This window comes from Myotis brandtii, unplaced genomic scaffold (genome assembly GCF_000412655.1).
Source record: "Myotis brandtii unplaced genomic scaffold, ASM41265v1 scaffold658, whole genome shotgun sequence".
NCBI lineage: Eukaryota > Metazoa > Chordata > Mammalia > Chiroptera > Vespertilionidae > Myotis > Myotis brandtii.
In genome coordinates, this window is record NW_005370558.1 from 3,858,024 (window position 1) to 3,877,307 (window position 19,284).

Below are 19,284 nucleotides of genomic sequence, written 5' to 3' on the forward strand. Positions count from 1 at the left end.
TCCCTTTATCATTCTCACCTCTCGCACTCGGCCAGCTCTTTCCTGCTGTTTGCTGGCCATCCCCTGCCTCTCGATCCATCCTCTCTCCACCGTGTTGTCCTCCCCCGTCTCCCAGGCCCCCACCTCGTTCCCACTCACTCACCATCACGGAAATGTGGAGAATGTGCATCTGCTCCTCTACAATCTCCGAGGGCTCCTGGAGTGTAGGGGTGGTGGCCTGGGCCAGCTGCCCGGAGCTGCTCATGGAGACGTGGAAGTACAGGGTGCCGTTCTCCAACCACTGCTGCCTCCAGTGCACCAGTGAGATGTCTGCTGCCGTGCCCGACATCTCTGCAAGACAAGACCCAAGGTTCTAGGTGAGCTGCATGCCTGGCCTCATGTTTCAGGGAGGGAAGAAGCCACACCTACTCAGGAGCTCAGAAGGTACCTCCTTTGTACCAGGATCCCTGTCCTCACATCAAATCTATGAGCCAGAGGTCATCACTTCCATTTATGGGTCAACCTTGGCCAGGATTCACCCCAAGCAACAGTGTGACAGGGGCAGGATTTAAACTTGGGTCTGCCTGGTGCCCTTTTCCATAGCACCATGCATGGTAAAGTAATTCCTTCTATGCCAACTATGAAATCAAACTAAGTAAGAGGGTCAACGTGCTGATATTGTTCTCCAAAGAGCAAGAAGGGAGGACATGGCTGAGAGTGTGCCTTCCTCAGTAGCTGAGCTGGAGGCACTCGTAGCAGAACAGCAGAACCTCAGAGCCAGAAAGGCCCTAGAATCTGCCAGCCAAGGAGCCCAGCGTCATGCTCCATGTGAAAGGTGCTTAGCAAGTGGGTTGTTTCTACTGCTTCAAGCAGAGCAGCTCCACTTTGCGGTAGTGTGTGTGCTGCAGTCCCAAGCACAGGGGTGTTGGCAGGAAGGTTTCCATGGCTTAAAAAATCCTTGAGAAGCCACTGCCCCACCCATTTTCCCATATATAACCAATAGAAGATTAGGAAAATCTGGTAAATTGAAAAGTCACCTGACTTGAAGTTCCTAATTCTTACCTCTTTGCTTTTTTCCTCTCTGTACATACTTTATAATTTTAATAGTACTTCCATTCAAGGTAATCATACCTACATACTCTCTTGTGACGTAGAAGGGTGATGGCATCAAGTACCAAAAATGTCCTTGCACTGGGATCATACAACCTTTTCATAGTTCTGTCTATTAAAGGGATGTGTTCCCGGAAATGTCCTAGAAGGACAAGGCCTATTGGTGTGTCTTATGAAAAAAAGGGAAGGGTGGTAGTATTCTTGGAGGATCATCAGGTATTTATTCAAGTGAGAGTCCTATAGGAGACAGAGGCCACCCACCAGTAGACAAGTAGCCTCAATTGTGCTTGAGCCTTGGACCTTTGAACCTTCTTCCCAAAACACCAATCTGATCTAGGGGCAATAGTCTTAGTCTCTGCAGACTTTACATGCCCACAGCCATGAGCTCTTGCATACACACACACACACACACACACACACACACACACACACACCCTTCAGGAGAACTGATGGGGTGGCTGAGCTAGAACTTTGTATCCAATCAGCTCTGCCCATGCCCCACTGCAGCCCCTATTATATCCGGTGACACTGAATGCAAAAGAGTTGCCTTGAAGACATGAGCTGATGCTTGTCCACCAAATTCTACTATGTTAATCTTATATCATCCTTTCCCAACAAACTAACTCCTGAGGTTCACAAATAAAACTCCTTAGAGGAAGAGCACCTGGCACTTAAGTGCTATAAAAAAGTTAGCTATTAATATGTATTATCATTATTATTCACAGGAATAGGATCTATTTACTCTTCAACTTCTCTGAAATAAATCTTGAGGCATCCTTGACTGCTTGCTTTCTCTCCTACTCCTCACCCAGTGCACCAGGAAACCTTCAAATCATCCCGAATCCACCCCCTCTCAGCTCCGCTACTGCAACCACCTGGCTTGCTGCGAGGGCTTCTTAACTGGACTCTCTCCTTCTACCTTTGCCTCTCCTGTCGATTCTCAGCCAGAAGCCAGAGGAGTCCTGCCACAGCATAAATCAGCTCATGCCACTCCTCTGCTCCAAACCTTCCATGGACTCCCACTTCATTCTAAGTAAAACAAAAAGTGACTGAACATAGTAAGTTACTCCAAGTGCAAATTTCCTTGGGTTTCCCTTGCTGTACCAAGAGTTGAGCAGGGCGGAGATCATTACAAGAGTTCATTGGCTCCTAGAGCATGGGACCTGAAGGACCAGGAGAGCTCACTGTACAGCCTCAGGATAGGAGTTGGGCTGGGTGTGCCATCTGTGAAGGTCTCTCCCTAGACCCTTCTGTCCTCCCACCACCCACCTCCTAGCCTCAGCACCTGAGGCCTTGGCAGTGGCTTCTCTGGCAGCCAGCCAGCTGGGCCAAGGCAAGGTGAAGACATCATGGTAAATGGCCAGGTTTAGCACCTCACTCATTTTTCTTTCAGTGCATAAAAGTCCAGAATCAGAGGCCCAAGGGAACCCAGATGCCTCTGGAAATAGTTCTCTCCTTCAGCAGCTCAAGAAGGAGGGTCCAGGTGCCACTAGGTGGGTAGGCACTTAGGCACTTACTGTGCTAAAAGTCCCTAGAATGGCACCAGCAGAACGCCCAGGGCAGGCCACATCTGGTTGACACAGCCTAGTATAGATGGAGGTATAGGAAGTGAAGAAATGCCTGCTGAAATCTGTGCTCCTTACTTCTAAAGTTCTCCCCAGCCTGTGCCTGCAATCCCACCATTAAAGAAGCTTGGCCTCCCCAAGTTCAGTTGAGAAAACAGAGGGTCACAGAGGGTAATGACTTGCTTAAGGTCACTGGTGAATTGTACCCAGCTGGGTTTCTAGTCTGTGCAATTTCTTTGATACCAGTTGCTCTTACCACGTTCTCCTCTTCTATGACTAAATTAGCCCATGAACCAAAACTAGATTGCACTCTTTGTCTGCTACGGTGATGAGTGCACAGTCAGCAGACAGTAAAAGTTAAATGATAATAACAGTGTGTGAAACACAGTAAATATTGAATCACAGAAAACAACTCTGGACTTACTCTATTAAAAGGAAAGAAACTGTTGTTGGAGTGGGGAGGAGGGGCGTGAGACCTCAAAGACAAAAGTGCCTTGGCGGAAACAGAAGGCCTTGTTCATTCATTCACTCGTTCATCCATCCATTAATTCACTCATTCATGTTTGTTTCTTTAATCATTCAACACACTTTATTAAGGATCTTCTCAACTGCAGTCAGCTTAGTAACTCAGAACATGAAGTGAAATGAGACACAGCCTTGAGTTCAGGAAGCTCAGAGTCCTTTAGTAGAATAAAATATACCCACACCCTCTTCCCCATGTCACTGTCCGCACATATGCACACACTCCATTTAATGTGGCCCAGGACACTGAATTAGTCTGATGCACCCCCTATCATTGTCCTCTTGTCACGTGCTCCAGCCCTTTAGGACTTACACCTGTCCCTCAAACAGGTCTGGCTGGCTCTTGCCTCAGGGCAATTGCACTTTCGCCTGGTCTATCTGGAAGTTTCCATCCAGAGCTTGTAAGCATTCATCTCAGCATTCTAAGCATTCATCTCAGCATTCATCTCTCAGACCAAAGGAGACCTGCTCCAAGAGGCCATGCCGCTCTTAGCTAAAGTACTCCACACACATCCACTCCCCATTCTATCCCTTTTACAAAAACTTCCCACAGATCTTGTCACCATGACAAGAAATTTACCTCATATATTTTCTTGAATATGTATTTAATGCCTGTCTCTCCAGGAACCTTGCATGTCTAATTTCCACATCAAGTACTTTCAATAGTGCTTGACACATATCAGTGCTCTGTAAACAATTACTGAACTGCTGATGAATATACACACGTACTTAAACATGTCCATGGTAAGGTGAAGGAGGTAATATTAAGCCTCATTAGAGAATTAAAGTAAGAGTAAGTAAAGATCCATTGGGAACTCAAAGGTGAGAGAGGACTCTCCTGGCTTGGACAGCAAGAACTACTCCACAAACATGGTGATATGAGTGAGCATTGCATAGGCGGGGCACCTTCTTGGCCCTCAGTGAAGAGAAGGAGGCATAGGCGTGGGCTGAGTGGCTGGGTATCTCAGGACAGTGAAGGCACATGGTTAAGAAGGAGTGCGGCAAAATGTCAGGCTGAAAATGCAATTCAGATGCAGCTTTAGGGCGTAGAATGCTTGGTTATAGAGTATGGCTGATTCCGTATGCAGGAGGGAGTTGGAAGAGCACACTTGGTAATAGAGTATGTTTAGTTCCAAATGCAGGAGGGAGTCGTGAGAGTCCACTTGATCAGAGAGCCAGTCCTGTGTCCATGACAAACAGGTCAAGGAAATAGTAGCACAACCAAAGCCAGCTCCTGAAAGTCCCTGCTGATTGATTTTCCGATTGCATTTTCCCTTTCCTCTTCCCCTAGTCCTTCCATATAAACATTTCATTGAATTCTTCAAGTCACATTACAATCAAACTTAAAGCAAAAGGGGGACTAAACGCATTTGGTCGGGAACCAAGACGATTCCCATAAAGGCAGATTATGCTGACATGATGAATATAAAATGAAACAGCAGATATTAAAGTGGGAGAATTGGTGCACCGTGCCTTCAGGCTGTGGGCCGACTGCAGTGTCTGCTTCCCTCTCACCACGAAGAGCTTGATTTTTTATTGGAATCATAAAGAAACACAGAGATTGTCTTTTCACCTTTCACTGTTCTCCCTCCCTGGGCCTCAACCCGTGAAATATTCAATAGGCTCAAATCCCCTTAACCACCTCGCTAAAGCCAAGCTAGAGGATCAGCCCTCATCAGTGATTCTGGGTAGACCGCCATCCTGTCTCAGCAGCCACGCATGCCTTTCAGCCTCCTGGAAAAGAAATAAAAATAATCCCTACGGCGTGTTGTGTTTTTAATTGGCTTGTTCTTCCTAATCTATGGCACTCATTGTATTTTTATTTAATTCCTGAAGGTCATTATGAAAATAAGCAGCTCTCCTGATCACCAGCCATCTTGATAACATCTCCCAAGTGGCCAACTAACCCGCCTTCCGATGCCATAGCACCAGCTGACCCTCTAGCCGATTATTTACAGAAGACCAGAGAGCGCTTCTGATGAGTTTGCAAATGGTCCCTGCCTGGCTGGGGAGCAGACACTATGGGAAATGAACTCACTGCCTAGACAGAAGGAGTTGGGAAAGTTCGTGACAGTGACGTTGACTGCAGACACCCTTGCTATTGGCCCTTCCAGCATTCATGGATGTTCATCTCCATGCAGCAAGTCCTGCTGAGGGGGCTCAGAAATATATCTGAAACACACGCCATCATTTCCATCTCTGTGATGGTTGCCTGAATGCAATCCTTTATCATCTCTTGTAGACTACTTCAAATGGCTCTGTGGCAGTTAGGGTCTTATGGGGAGTGGGGCGGGGCGGGGTGGGAGACACACTCAGTAAAGTCATTGGAAGTATTTAAGGATGGGACCATGTATAAAGGTTTTGGGAGTGTATTCATCAGGGTCCTCCAGAGAAACAGAATCCACAAGGCATATAGAGATACATAGAAAAAGATTTATTATGAGGGATTGGCTCCCATGCTTATGGAGGCTAAGAAGCCCCACAACCTGCCATGTTCAAGCTGGAGACCCAGGAAAGCCATTGGTGTAATTCCAGTACAAATCTGAAGGCCTGAGAACCAGGGGAGCCAATGGTGTAAGTCCCAGTCTGAGTCTAAGCCCAAAGGCCCCATAAATATGAGTGCTGGTGCCCGAGAACAGAAGAGGGGTGTCCTGGCTTTTTCAGAGAGAAAATTCGCCCTTACTCTACCTTTTGGCTCCCTTCAGACCCTCCTGAAGGAAATGATGCCCACCTGTATCGATGAAGTCCTTTCTCTTTTCCTTGGTCTAATGCTTCAAATGCTAATCTCTTCCAGAAACACCCTCACCGACACCTCCAGAAACAATGTTCTACCAGCTCCTTGAACATCCCTTGGCCCAGTCAAAATACAAAATAAATCAGCACGGACAGGCAGGGGCAAGGCAAATCAATGATGAAGCACCTCAAGGTTGGTTATAGCAAGGGGCTGATACCATCCTGGACCTGAAGGGGTAGGGAGAGGAGAGGGGTTTATGAAACTCTGAAAGAGCTACAGAAAAGGGCTTCTAGACAGGAGCTACTGGTAGGGTGTGACCACCACGAAGGTGGGTGGGGTTATAAATCTTACAACTCATTCTTCCTCTACCTGTGAACCTGTTACAGGTGGTGTATATGGCTCAACCTCAACCAAAGGCCCACGGGTGAAGTAAATCATGCAGGTCTGCTTTCCAGGGCACATACCAGGGAGGGGAGAGCTGAGGAGTAGAGACTACCCCGAAGGCCCCAATTGGCATCTCTGCCTCCAGGCTTCCTTCCTTCAAACAGCCCTTCAAAGGGCTACCATGATGAAGTGTGTAACTTATACATCTGGCCAAGTCACACCTTTGCTCAAAACATGCCAAGGGCTCCTGATTCCCCTGGGAGTAAACCTAATTTCACAAGCCTGGCACCTGCATTTACCCCTCACCCACCTCTTTTCATTCCTTTCCTTGCACTTACATGTTAAATCTGATTGAATATTTATGTGATCTCTCACATACTACACTATGCTGTTTATTTGATGTCTCTGAAGATGAATTTTCAGAACCTGGAAGAACCCCATCCCCTGCTCTGGAAGATTTCCTGATCCCCATATGAGCTGGGTGATGCTTTATGCATGTTGCATAAGGCCACAACCTCTGGAGACCAACCACTTGAGTTTGAATCCCAACTCTCCGTGTTCAGGTTATGTGTCTCTGGACCAGCATTTTAGCTACTTTGTGCCTCAGTTTCCCCATCTGTCAAATGAGGTGAATAATAATAGAATCTGGCCCATAGTGTTGTGAGAATTAAATAATATAAATAATTTAGCTTTCAGCATTAACCTTGATCCTCAGTAAGCATTCACCCATTACATTTGTTACATATGATTCACACTCACTGTTATAGCATCCTATTTTACCAATGTCTTAGTCTTGGTATTCACCTATGTTAAAATGATCTGTTTATACAGTGTCCTCGCTCACTGGACTCCAGTGCAGGACACATCAGAGCCATCCGCATAGCCTAGTGCCTGACACAGTGGCCACATACAGAGTAGAGGGTCTATAAATGTTCGGTGAGTTGAACCATCTGCATATTTGAATTCAGATGGGCATCCCCAGTGAACAAAGAGAAGAGATGGCAACTCAGGATGTCAATGATGGCTGGATTTCCACATAACAACTTTACAGAAATTTACTCAGCATCTGACTCAAATTTAGGCACTCTGGGGAATGCAAATGGAGAGAAAGACAGATCTTTAACCTTCAATGAGCTTGCATTCTCATGAAGAGAGAGAGAATATTTACATAAAAAATAGACAATCATCTGATTCAGTTTAGACCTAAACATGTGTATGTATGTACAACTGGAAAGAAATGTACTTGAACATCAAGAATGATACTCTTAAAATGGTGGGATCAGAGGTGATTTTAATCATGGTCTGATTCATTTTTGTCTACGTTTTCTACATAGAATATATGTTGCCTCTGTCGCAGATGCAAACACATGCTCATTTAAAAGATTCACTTCGTCAACCAACTTTTTCTGAGATCTGGCATCGAGGGACTCTATCCTCAGGAGCTCAGTCCAGGGGATGGAGAAAAACATGATATAAATATGTATAAATCAAAGTAGGGAGCTTAGAGGAGATGACTTCTGAATAGATCTTAAAGGATGGAGGAGTCTTAAAAGATGGGCAAGATTTCAACAAGTAGCCATGTGACATTGGGTATTTCAGATGGAGGAGTGGCACAAAGGCAAAAAGGCAGAAGGGTTGAATTGTGCAAAGGGGTGCAGTGGGAGGATGCCATTAGAAAATACAGAGGTGTGGCCCAGCCAATGTGGCTCAGTGGTTGAGCATGGACCCATGCACTAGGAGGTCAAGGTTCAACTCCCGGTAGGGGCACATGCCCAGGGTTGCCGGCTAGATGCCCAGTAGGGGGGAGCATGCAGGAGGCAGCCAATCAATGATTCCCTCATCATTGATGTTTCTATCTCTCTCCCTTCCTCTCTGAAGTCAATAAAAATATATTTTAAAAAAGGAAAGAAAATATAGAGGTGCATCACTACAGAGGAAACAGAGAGACTGCTATAGCAAGTCTGCAGAGGAGAAAGTAAAAAGGGGGCTACCACTTCTTACCTGTGAAGTTATCTCCTAGCCTAACAAAAAGTGCCGGGTCCCACTGTGACTCCTTCATGCCATCAGGTCAAGCCCTAGTTCAGAAGCTAATGAATTACATGCCATAAATTAAAATGACAAGATGGATGGATGGATGGATTTATCCCAGTCTTTCTGACATATCAATATTCACACATCTTGGGTTAGTGAGAAAAAACACTGAATTTGGAGTTAGAAGCTTAGATTTGTGTGATGCCTCTGCACCAACTAGCTAGTTTACCTGAGGACAAATCACAAAGCATCTCTGATTTTCTTTCTTTTTATGTAAAAAATTTTGGGGGGTGTCATGACTGCCCCATTTGCATAACTTCTAACTTAGAATTGAGAGAAAATAAGGCCACATCTAGCAATACGGTTGGAAATATGCAAAGTCACACAGTTAGCCCCAAAATGCAATCACTATCCCCATCATTCAACAATATACCACTTATAAATATTTATCTTCTCTCTAAACTGTGCCAAGCACAGTGTTAGGTCATGTGGATAGATTGAGTGAAAAGTTAAACTGGTTTGCTGCCCTCACAGACCTTCCACTGTAGCCTGGATTTTCCTCAGCGCCCACTAAGCAGCCACAACATCTCCCCTTGCTTCAGTTTCTTCATTTATTCATGCCCTTAATTGTTCATTAATTCATTCACAGCAGAAAGCTGTGTCTGTCTGGGTAAATCCTACCCTCAGTGCTTAGCATGCAGGAGGTGCTCAAATATTTGTTGAATAAATGCCTCTCTCAATGCATATTTTATACATTCTCTGCCCTAAAGAAAATCTCAATCTAGGAGAGAGAGAGAAAAAAAATAGAAAATCAACGAAGGAAAGGATCGTGCAGCACTGGCCATGAAAGAGGATGTACGGAGAGTTATAGGAACATGCGTGAGGGGTGAGTTAATAATGCTCCTCCTTCGTTAGGGGTTTGGACAAGGCAAGCAGGCAGAGTCTATAATGTGAACACTTCATAAATCTAAGCGATCCCGGTGTCAGGCCAGGTTAAATGCCCACAAGATGACATCATGGCGGTGCTAGGTGTGGGCATTTGCCTGGGAGGGAAGAGAAAGTACAGCAGTGGTGGGGGCCTGACAAAACCAGGCTGTGCAGCAGTGCTGGAGGAAAATGTCCCAGGGGCACCCAGGCCCCCTCCCTCCCCACCCCCATCTGTCAGTTCTTATCTCTGCCTTTGCCTCCAACCTGCCCATTCCCGCCCCCTTTGGGAACTGCGTCTTTTACACAGCACTGTGTTCCCCCGCCATTTGGTGGAGATAAATAATACAGTTATACCCGATTAAATAAGGGAGGGGAACAGAAGAATTAAGAGATATTGGCAAGGGAGAAAAGCATATCGTTTCAGATTTGATTTGAAAATAGATGGAGGGTTGATGGAATTGATTCTCATTACTCCTAGTTATTCTCTCCTGAACCATTTCCCTCCCTTCTGCTGCATTTTTTTTTTTTGCCTGGTCTTTCTTTGTCATTTAGCTTCACTATACGCCCTTGGTTTCTCAGTGTGTTAGCAGTTGCTTTTCTTCTCCTTCTCCTTCTTTTTAAATTCATACAAATAGTCAATGACTTTCTCTCCTTCCCCCTCCCCCGTTCTACAACAGTTTGCAACTGATAGAGAGATCAGCAGAAGATGCAGACAGGGACTGACTTCCACCAACGCCCACTTATGTGCCAGGCACTAGGCTAGGGGGCTCTCGTTCACTGTCCCAGTTAGCCTGCATGGAAACACCACAGGGATAGGATGGATAGTAGAATACCCATTTTCCAGCCGAGATATCTGAGGCCTCAACAGGTGACAGGACTTCCCTGAGGTCTTCCATCTAGTGACAGAGCACGAATTCAAGCTCTAGTTTCCTGACTCCAGATCCAGTGTTCTCCCCATTCTCCTAACTGGGCTGAGAAGTGGAGCTTCGCATTTGAGTAGAAGGACTGAGGGACCAGGTCCACGCTGGGGAATGTGATAAGGTACCAGGACAGGCATTCTCCTGGTCCTTCAGATATTCTTCATCCGTCATCATCTCAAGGTCACTTGCTGGAGTCAACTGTTGCTCTTCCTGTTTCTAAGATGCAAATTTCTCCTGGGAGAGAGGTGTGTGCAACATGCTGTCCTAAGGGAAGTGTTTTAAGAGCACTTTGCTCCTTCCTGTATTTCATCTGGTGACCTTTGACAAGCTAAGTTTCCCTCTAACGCTCACTTGCCTCATACGGAAAACGGGAATCATAAAAGCAGTCTCTTAGGATGGTTTGAGTATTAGGGAGATGAAGTTTTGGGGGGAGCCTAGCACAGTGTTTAGCATATGCATATTCCCTGTCAGCTGTCTGTCTTGCTTCAATTTTCTATCTCGCCACTGTCAAGACTAGAAGAATCAGGTTGTTTTGAGAGTAATGGGAAATGACACAGTATCCAAAATAGAGAAGAGGAAGGCAGAGGTCACGGACATAAAACTTCATAATTCAGTTGGAAAAATTTCTCTTAGACCTTTCCAACTGGTCCCCAGTATCCCCCTACCCTTTTAAAAATCCTCCCTATTGTCTATGACCTAGAATCATAGACAATCACAATAGAAAGAGAATATAAAGACATGGAGATCAGTGGTCTAATCCCCACTTATTGGTGATGAAAATGATGTCCAGAGAGCGTTAGCAACTTGCACTACGTCACACAGCCTCATAATTCCGTGCTCTTCAAAAATTACAAGGGCACAACACCCTCACCTCAACCAGAGGGCTCCCCTCCTGAATGCCGCGTGCTCGGACCCAGACCTGCCAGGTAACACAAGGTGAGGAGTCAGGAGAGGATGGCGCCATGCAGTGTTGTGAGGGAGGGAGGAGAATGAAACCTGTAAAACCAGCAATGGAATAGAGACTAAGAGACTAAGAGAATGGACTCCACCAGCGAGCTGCAGCAAGGTGGGATGGGCTGGACCTGGAGGACTACCTTTGCCGGATGAATGCATCATCATGCCAGGCCCTGGACTGACCCCATTGCCTCTGTCCTCCAAGCCACAGTCCAAGGCCCCACGCTGCATCTCAGCCTCCGGGTCTTTGTTCATGGGGGGCCTCCTGCCTGGAATGCCCTCATCTCCTCCACACACACAGACACCGTCCACCTTCCCAGGCCCAGCTGAAGTGACCCCTCTGGAGAGTCGGCCTGAATGCCCCTCCCCTTCTCCAAGCTCGGGCAGGTGTCTACTCCCTTCCCTGGCTCACTAACCTCACCAGTCCATACCTTAGCAGGTGCTTAATAAACACAGGCTGACACGAGATTAAAACAGAAGCCCCAGAGGGTGAAACTCCCTATTCCATTTCTCAGATGGGACTATTGAGGCACAGGGGCTGGAAAAGATGCTTAGAAAGATGGAGACCCCAGATGTGGGAGGAGCCAGGTGAAGGTCTCTCAGCCTCAGAGAATAGGAGTCCGCTTGTCCCCCCTTCCACTTTATAGCTCCTGGCAGCATATATCAAACTGGCAGCCACCTGGATCAAATGGGTTTGCTATGGTCAAAGCATGACAAGATCCATCTGTGCCTTGCCTGTGTCTCCAGCCGTGTCGTTCCCTCCCTGCTCCCCTGCCTTTAGAAGCGTAACTCCCTGCTCTTGTTCACATGGTTTTCTCTACCTGAGCTGATCCTCTCACCCTCTTTTGCCTGCCTAACTCTTCATCGTCAGAACTCAGCTGTGAGCAGGCCATCTCAACAGTCACCAATTCTTCTCCTTACATCTACAGCCGCGTGTGTGACACTGCGGCTCCCCCATCAAGAGGTGAGTCTATTGCTTCTCCCCTTGAATCCAAGTCAGCCGCACGACTTTCTCTGGTCAAAGGGACAAAGGCACAAACGATCCCAGTGATGACTTGCAAAGTGGTTGTGTACCAGGGGTTGCTCTCTCTGGCTTCTCTCGAGAACCCCGAAACTGCCCTGTGATGAAGTCTGGGCTAACCTGCTGGGTGATGAGAGAAGCATGGCCCGTTTGCCTATGTCACCCCAGACAAGGCCTGCTGCTAACCACCAGACATGTCAGAGATCACCCAGCTCCCAGCAAAACTGCCAGCTGACCACAGACACAGGACAGAGCCTGGTGGAGATCCCCCAAGACAAGCAGGACTGTCCGACAAAGCTCAGCCTGTAATACTAGCCCGTGTAACTGTGAACCACAAAATTGTTTTAAGCCACAAAGTTTTGGGCGTGTTTGTTATGCAGCAAAGCTTACTTAAAGAACAACACAGATGGGAAGCCTCCCTCCCCCCCAAGGTGGGCTGGGTGTCCCTGCTCTGTGCCTCCTCCCACACAACACTGTAATCATCCCTTTTGTTATTTCACACCTCACTCACCATCTGCTCCCCAAGGCTCCAAGCTTCTTAAAGCTAAAGGCCCAGCCTCCCTTGCTGCCTCACCTAGCTCAGAGCAGCTGCTCAATGGACAGCATCGAACTGCAGAGCAAATGGATACTGAAAATCTCCCTGAGGTGGGATGCTACCGTATTTCCATCACTGCTCCTCCTGCTTGTCAGAATCTCTGTGGCCCTGATTGCTGATTAGAGAGAGTGAGTAGGTATTGATTGGCTCCACCTGCATGGTTTGGGGAGCATATTCCTTAAACAAGCTCCACGCCCCTCCGTGTGCTCATGGCAGCCTTGATTGTAATGCAGCCTCTCTCCGTTACCCTCATTCATGACGCAGCTCTGGAGCGCAGAGCCCAGGCCATCGGTGGAATGATGACCGGACCCTTTTGACTTGTAATTCCACACCATTCAGGCCAATTCAGACCTGACACAGGTGGTGCCCAGTGGCAGGAAGGGACATGAGAGGATGCCAGGCTGGGGGTGGGAGAGGGAAGGACCCTCTTGATTGTCTGACTCATCAGAGAAGGATGAGAAAAGGCTCAGGTGCCCAATGTCCCTCCTGACCAGGACAGTCAGTGCCTCAATGATGGCAATGTATGCCGTTCTGGAGAGGGCCAGGCACGAGGACTCCTGTCACCACTCCGGGGACTCCTATCACCACTCCGGGGATACCTTTATACTTGATTCAAATGCCAGACTCCTCTCTGCAGTGAGATGATAGAGTGTTGTTCCCATATGGCCAGGTTAGCGGTTGGGAAGGTCCAATTCCATTCTGTGACCTTAGGTGGGAGGTTGGTACCTCTGCACCTCAGTTTTCTCCTCTGTCAAATGGGAGCACAGATCCCTCACCTGACTCCTTCACTCGGTTATTGGAAGAAGTAATGGGAGAAGTTCATGAGAGGATACGTTGAATAAAACATTCTCTGTGCCAAGGCTATAGTTAGAAGTAATACTCATCAACCTGGTGGCAGATGCTTAGAAAACTGAAACCAAGCCACTCAATGAGAAAGGCTAAAACCCCCTCCCATTTGTTAACATCCAGCACTCTAATACAGCCCAGGGTCAGGCTCAGCCTCAAACCTGCCCCCTGGTTCCCACCTCTGACACTCTATTTACTTGTTCAGTAACCTTGCAGAAGTCACCTAACTTCTCAAGGTCTCCTCCTCATACAGACTGTTAAGAATCTATACATATAAAAGCCTAAGTGGCCAAATGACTGAAGGACCAAATGATCAGTCAACTGTTAGCTATGACGCGCACTGACCACCAGGGGCAGACGCTCAATGCAGGAGCTGCCCCCTGGTGGTCAGTGCGCTCCCACAGCAGGAGCACTGCTCAGCCAGAAGCTGGGCTCAAGGCTAGGGAGTGCAGCTGCAGCAGCACGAGACTCTCCTGCCTCCATGGCAGCATATTCCGCAGGGCCGGGATGAGTGAGAGCGGGCCCCACTCGGGCTCCTCCCCAGCCACCTGCGGCTTCGCACACTGCTACATCCCCCGAGGGGTCCCAGACTGTGAGAGGGTGCAGGCCAGTGCACGGATCCATGCACCAGGCCTCTAGTAATGTCACAAGGATTACTGGAGTGTTAGTGCCAGGAAGGCAGGGACTGACTGTCCTATTCATCCCTGGGTCTCAGTGCCTACAAAGGTGCCTGGTACAGTGTAGCCACTTAATCTAAAATGACAGAATGACTGACGCTTACTAAGCAGTACAATGTGCAAGGCTCAGTGCCCAGCCATTTGCACATATTATCTCCTCTCATCCTCCAGCATCCTCGTGGCTGATGGGTAATAAGTCCACGTGTACACAGTGTTGAGATAATGTGTCAGCATAAGGCCTGGCACCAGTATTTGCTCAATAAGGTCTGCGACAGTGCACGCTGCTCCTGCCACCACCCCTTCTATGCTACACAAATACATTGTTTTGACTCCAGATAATACGGACTCTGAAGCATTAGAGCCTTATTGGTAAATTTCTGCAGGATAGGAAGTGCATGTATCCAGTGACCTCTCCAAAGGGCACTACATTTACAGCCCAGAACACCATCAAGGCATGGAGCTAGGAAGTCTCACACCTCAGACTGTCACTCCTCCCCTACCTTCACCCCACCTTTTGGCTCCACTTCCAAAACCACAGAAACTAAACGTAGATGGAGTCAACTGAGCGAGAGTTTCTGGGGGGCCTTCCCTGCACCAGGCCCTTGGCTCGGAGCTCTCAGGCATTGTTTCCCTGAGCCTCCACTCCTCATTTAGAATCAAGAAAACAAACTCAGAGCGCACGGCTGTTGCTCCAGATTGCACAGTCGGTCAGGAACTGGGCGGGCACAAATCCAGTCTCTTGACCTCCAGGACAGACCCTGGTACAGTCCTTCTGGCTTCAACACCGACCTGCTGTGTCACCCTCTCCCAACCTCACTCTTCTCACCTTTAAAGTGGGAGCAGTAGTGCCATCCTCAGAGGCTGTTTAGAGGACTTGCTGGAGAATGATGTGAGACAGGTGCCTGGACTTCATTCTCGATCTTAATGGAAACTGTCATGCTATCGCATGGAGAACGGTGCCTTCCGCTCCACAGTTTACAGGGGCATCTGAGCCACGGTGTCAGTTCTGTCCCATGACAATGACAGATGGGAACTGGGAGGTAGGGGCCCACTTAAATGGTATCCCGTGCATTCCGCCCACGAACCTCTGCTGTAGGCCCTTTACCTTTTCTGAGTGTTTCTCTTTAATGACGTGGTAATTTAACGCCTACCACCACCACTGTGGTACCCGTCCACAGCCTGATGTGAAATATACTACAAGGAAGCCCGTTGCCAGAATGCCCTTGTGGTGGGCAGGCGTGTCTATCACAGGAGGAACCAACCAGTTGCTGGCACTGGGGGTGAGGACAAAGTTAGATATGTTACCTCTAGAGAATATGCAAGGGAGTCAGGTGAGAGGGGTCACAGGTACACAGGAAGTCTGTTTGCCCAAAATAAAAATACCTTCAGAGGGGCCCAGCCAGGGGAGCGTGCACTTTTATGTCTGTGCTTCCAAAGCACAGGTGAGCTCAGATACATGAACCTCCTCATGAATTGATGCATGCGTGTAATGCCAGGGAAACACCCTTGCCACACAAACATGCAGCCACTGTCTCATAGGAATATAGACAAATGTTATAAAATACATGGTTTTGCATTTAGACTCATATGTCCATTCTGCAAAACTGTTCCCTTCCTTACACTGGCATCATAAGTATTTGCATACATACACACCCATGCATTCCCTGACATACGTAAATGGCTACTATATGTACATACACACAATCATACGTGGACACTTCGACGACGCAGCGGCCACACACATGTGAAGGGCCCTCAGACATGCACACGGTCAGTGTGTTCACCTAGTTCAGCCCATTTGCACACTGCCAGGCATGCTCCATCCTGCATGTTCAAGCTCACATGCATGTATGTGCACTGGTGTCTTCACACATAGGTGGCTGCACTCCTGAGCAGAAATCCACATGTGCTCAGACATGCCCATGCCCACAGATCCGGGTACATTTAGCCTAAGGACATACCTAAGCTCCCATTTATGTCCTCACATACACAGGCCACAATTGACCCAGGAAATGTCCCTCCGCGCTCCAGGAACGTGTTTGGATCTGTCCTCCCAGAGGCCTAGGTTTAGACTCAAGGAGGAAGACCGAATCCTCTCCCACAGTCTCTGCTATCTCTGATTCTGAGCTATGACTGACAGGCCATCGCGGAGCAGGGGCGAGCAGAAGTCTCTGTTCCAGGGCTGTCCATCCACTTAATCCTTCCTGACTGTGTTGGAGGCCGTGGGGAGTTCCACCCATCTGCTATGTCATCCCCTTGCCTGATGTCCTTGAAAGAGACAGACTGACACGGGCTGAAAGAGGCCCACCGACGCCGGTCCCAGGCAGTCCTGGTGACATTGCCATGGGGCTTCCACTACCCAGTGCTTTGCCGGAAGCCTGATAGGAAAGCCTAAGCCGGTGCCCTGGGCATGGAGCAGCCGAATCCCTGAAGCAGAAATAATGCATTAAACTCCTCACCCTCTTCTTACAGCCACACACTATGCTCGGTACTGCCACACACTGCAATGCCTGTCATCATCAGAACATTCTCCAGGGAGCTGTACGCTGGCCCATTCTCCAGAGAAAGAAACCGGGACACCCAGAGGAGAAGCCCCACGCCTGAGGGGCCTCTGTGGTTACTAAGGGGCAGGAGTGGAGAGCTGAAGGCAGGTTGGCTTGCCCCAAAGCACTTCCTAAACTCAGGTGACTCTGGAAGGAAGCTGGCCAGCCAAGTGTCACTGCCTGGTTTCTGGAATGTTCCTCATTTCAAAAGCATTTTTAGGTGTTTCAGTCCAGAGATGACTACCCAGGGCAGAGGCATCTTCCCAGCCTGATCCAAAAGCAGGGGACTGGGGAAGGAGGTAAGGAAGGAGAGAATGTTTAGGTGAAAAAAGGAGGGAATGAGTAAAGGAGGAGAATGAAACAACGGTGGGAAGACGGAGAAGATAAAGAAGGAGATGGTTTTAAGATGCAGTAGAGCTCATCTTCCTTTTCTCTGAATAACATGCTCTGATCCCCTTCTCTGTGCTGGGCCTGGCCCATCCACTTAATCCTTCCTGACTGTGTTGGGGGCCGGGGGGAGTTCCACCCATCTGCTATGTCATCCCCTAGCCTAATGTCCTTGAAAGAGACAGACTGACACGGGCTGAAAGAGGCCCACCGACGCCGGTCCCAGGCAGTCCTGGTGACATTGCCATGGGGCTTCCACTACCCAGTGCTTTGCCGGAAGCCTGATAGGAAAGCCTAAGCCGGTGCCCTGGGCATGGAGCAGCCGAATCCCTGAAGCAGAAATAATGCATTAAACTCCTCACCCTCTTCTTACAGCCACACACTATGCTCGGTACTGCCACACACTGCAATGCCTGTCATCATCAGAACATTCTCCAGGGAGCTGTACGCTGGCCCATTCTCCAGAGAAAGAAACCGGGACACCCAGAGGAGAAGCCCCACGCCTGAGGGGCCTCTGTGGTTACTAAGGGGCAGGAGTGGAGAGCTGAAGGCAGGTTGGCTTGCCCCAAAGCACTTCCTAAACTCAGGTGACTCTGGAAGGAAGCTGGCCAGCCAAGTGTCACTGCCTGGTTTCTGGAATGTTCCTCATTTCAAAAGCATTTTTAGGTGTTTCAGTCCAGAGATGACTACCCAGGGCAGAGGCATCTTCCCAGCCTGATCCAAAAGCAGGGGACTGGGGAAGGAGGTAAGGAAGGAGAGAATGTTTAGGTGAAAAAAGGAGGGAATGAGTAAAGGAGGAGAATGAAACAACGGTGGGAAGACGGAGAAGATAAAGAAGGAGATGGTTTTAAGATGCAGTAGAGCTCATCTTCCTTTTCTCTGAATAACATGCTCTGATCCCCTTCTCTGTGCTGGGCCTGGGAAGAGATGCTGACGGTGCTAAGGGGACAGGGCAGGACTCCCGTCAGGGAACTCCTAGACTCGCGGGGCTGGTGTCTGTTTCATAGAGCGTGTTAAATCTTGACAAGGTGTTTTTAAAGTGTTTGCACAATTAATTTCCAAATCAATGAGGAAAGAGAGATGCAAAAATGACCTCCCACTTCCCCTGCCCCTGCTGCCAATAATGAGCATTAATGATCCAGCGAGCCTTTGGCACACATTTCCTCACATATTCTCACGACTACCTTTCAAGACAGTTATCGTATCCTGTTATTTATTCATATATAGGAGTGTGCATGTATACATATGCACACACATACATATCTTTCTACTTGGCTCAGAGACATTAAGACACTAAGTGAAAATCACACAGGATTCCAGCAGCAGGGGCAGCATTCAGACCCATCCAGCCTAACTTAGACCCCTGCCCTAAGGCATTCTTCTTACTGCCCCTCCTGCAGCTGCACCTCCTTCCTGTGGTGGCCCATTTCCCACAATAATGGTGATTTAGCACAGGATAGATAGCACAGCCGGAGGAGCCCTAAGAGATAATCCAGAGATAGCAGAAATGAGGTTGGGAGAGGCTTGGCCAAGGTCACTGTACAATAAACATCTGGACTGAGACGAGGACCTGCCCTTGGGACCCCAAGCCTGACACTCTTTTGAGGGTGCTTTTCGGCTGGCTCTGGGTTTTCAAGAAGTCACTGACCTAGAAAGCAGGAGAGCAAGGCGATGCCTCAGAGCTCTCCTCGCCTAAGCTAAGAGGGTGAACTGCTGTCAGGAAGACAAGCCTTCCATCCCTGGGACCTCAGCGTTAGAACCTTTATTTTATGGATGAGCCCACTGAAGCCTGGAGAGAGGAAGGGATTTACCTAAGAAAAAAACAGAGCAGCAGCCTTTTCAAACAAAATCCGGGCTCCTCTCCCAGGGACTCTCCTCTGAGAACACCCACAGCCACCGAGTATCATGGATAAAAAGACAAGGCGAGACAGGCAGACCCATGGCTCCGGAGGGGCCATTAGCAGCTCTGAGATCTTGGACTGGGGCAGCGTCATGGGTGCGTGACTCTGGAAGTCACACAGGGACTCACATTTAGAAGGTCCTCATGCTACTTTAAGGCTCTGAAAATCTTAATATTTTTAACAAGAGG

The 19,284-nt window shown here is 48.3% G+C and overlaps 1 protein-coding gene across 2 annotated transcripts in view; it reads right to left on the reverse strand.

Annotated features, from left to right (window-relative positions):
* ASTN2 (astrotactin 2) overlaps positions 1–328 on the reverse strand; it is a 668,892-nt gene extending 668,564 nt beyond the window's left edge. For both annotated transcript variants that reach the window (XM_014528918.1, XM_005880933.2), the window contains exon 1: positions 143–328. In XM_014528918.1, coding sequence (XP_014384404.1) covers positions 143–328 — 186 coding nt within the window. The remainder of the gene's footprint in view (positions 1–142) is intronic.
* Between the last annotated feature and the right edge of the window lie 18,956 nt (positions 329–19,284).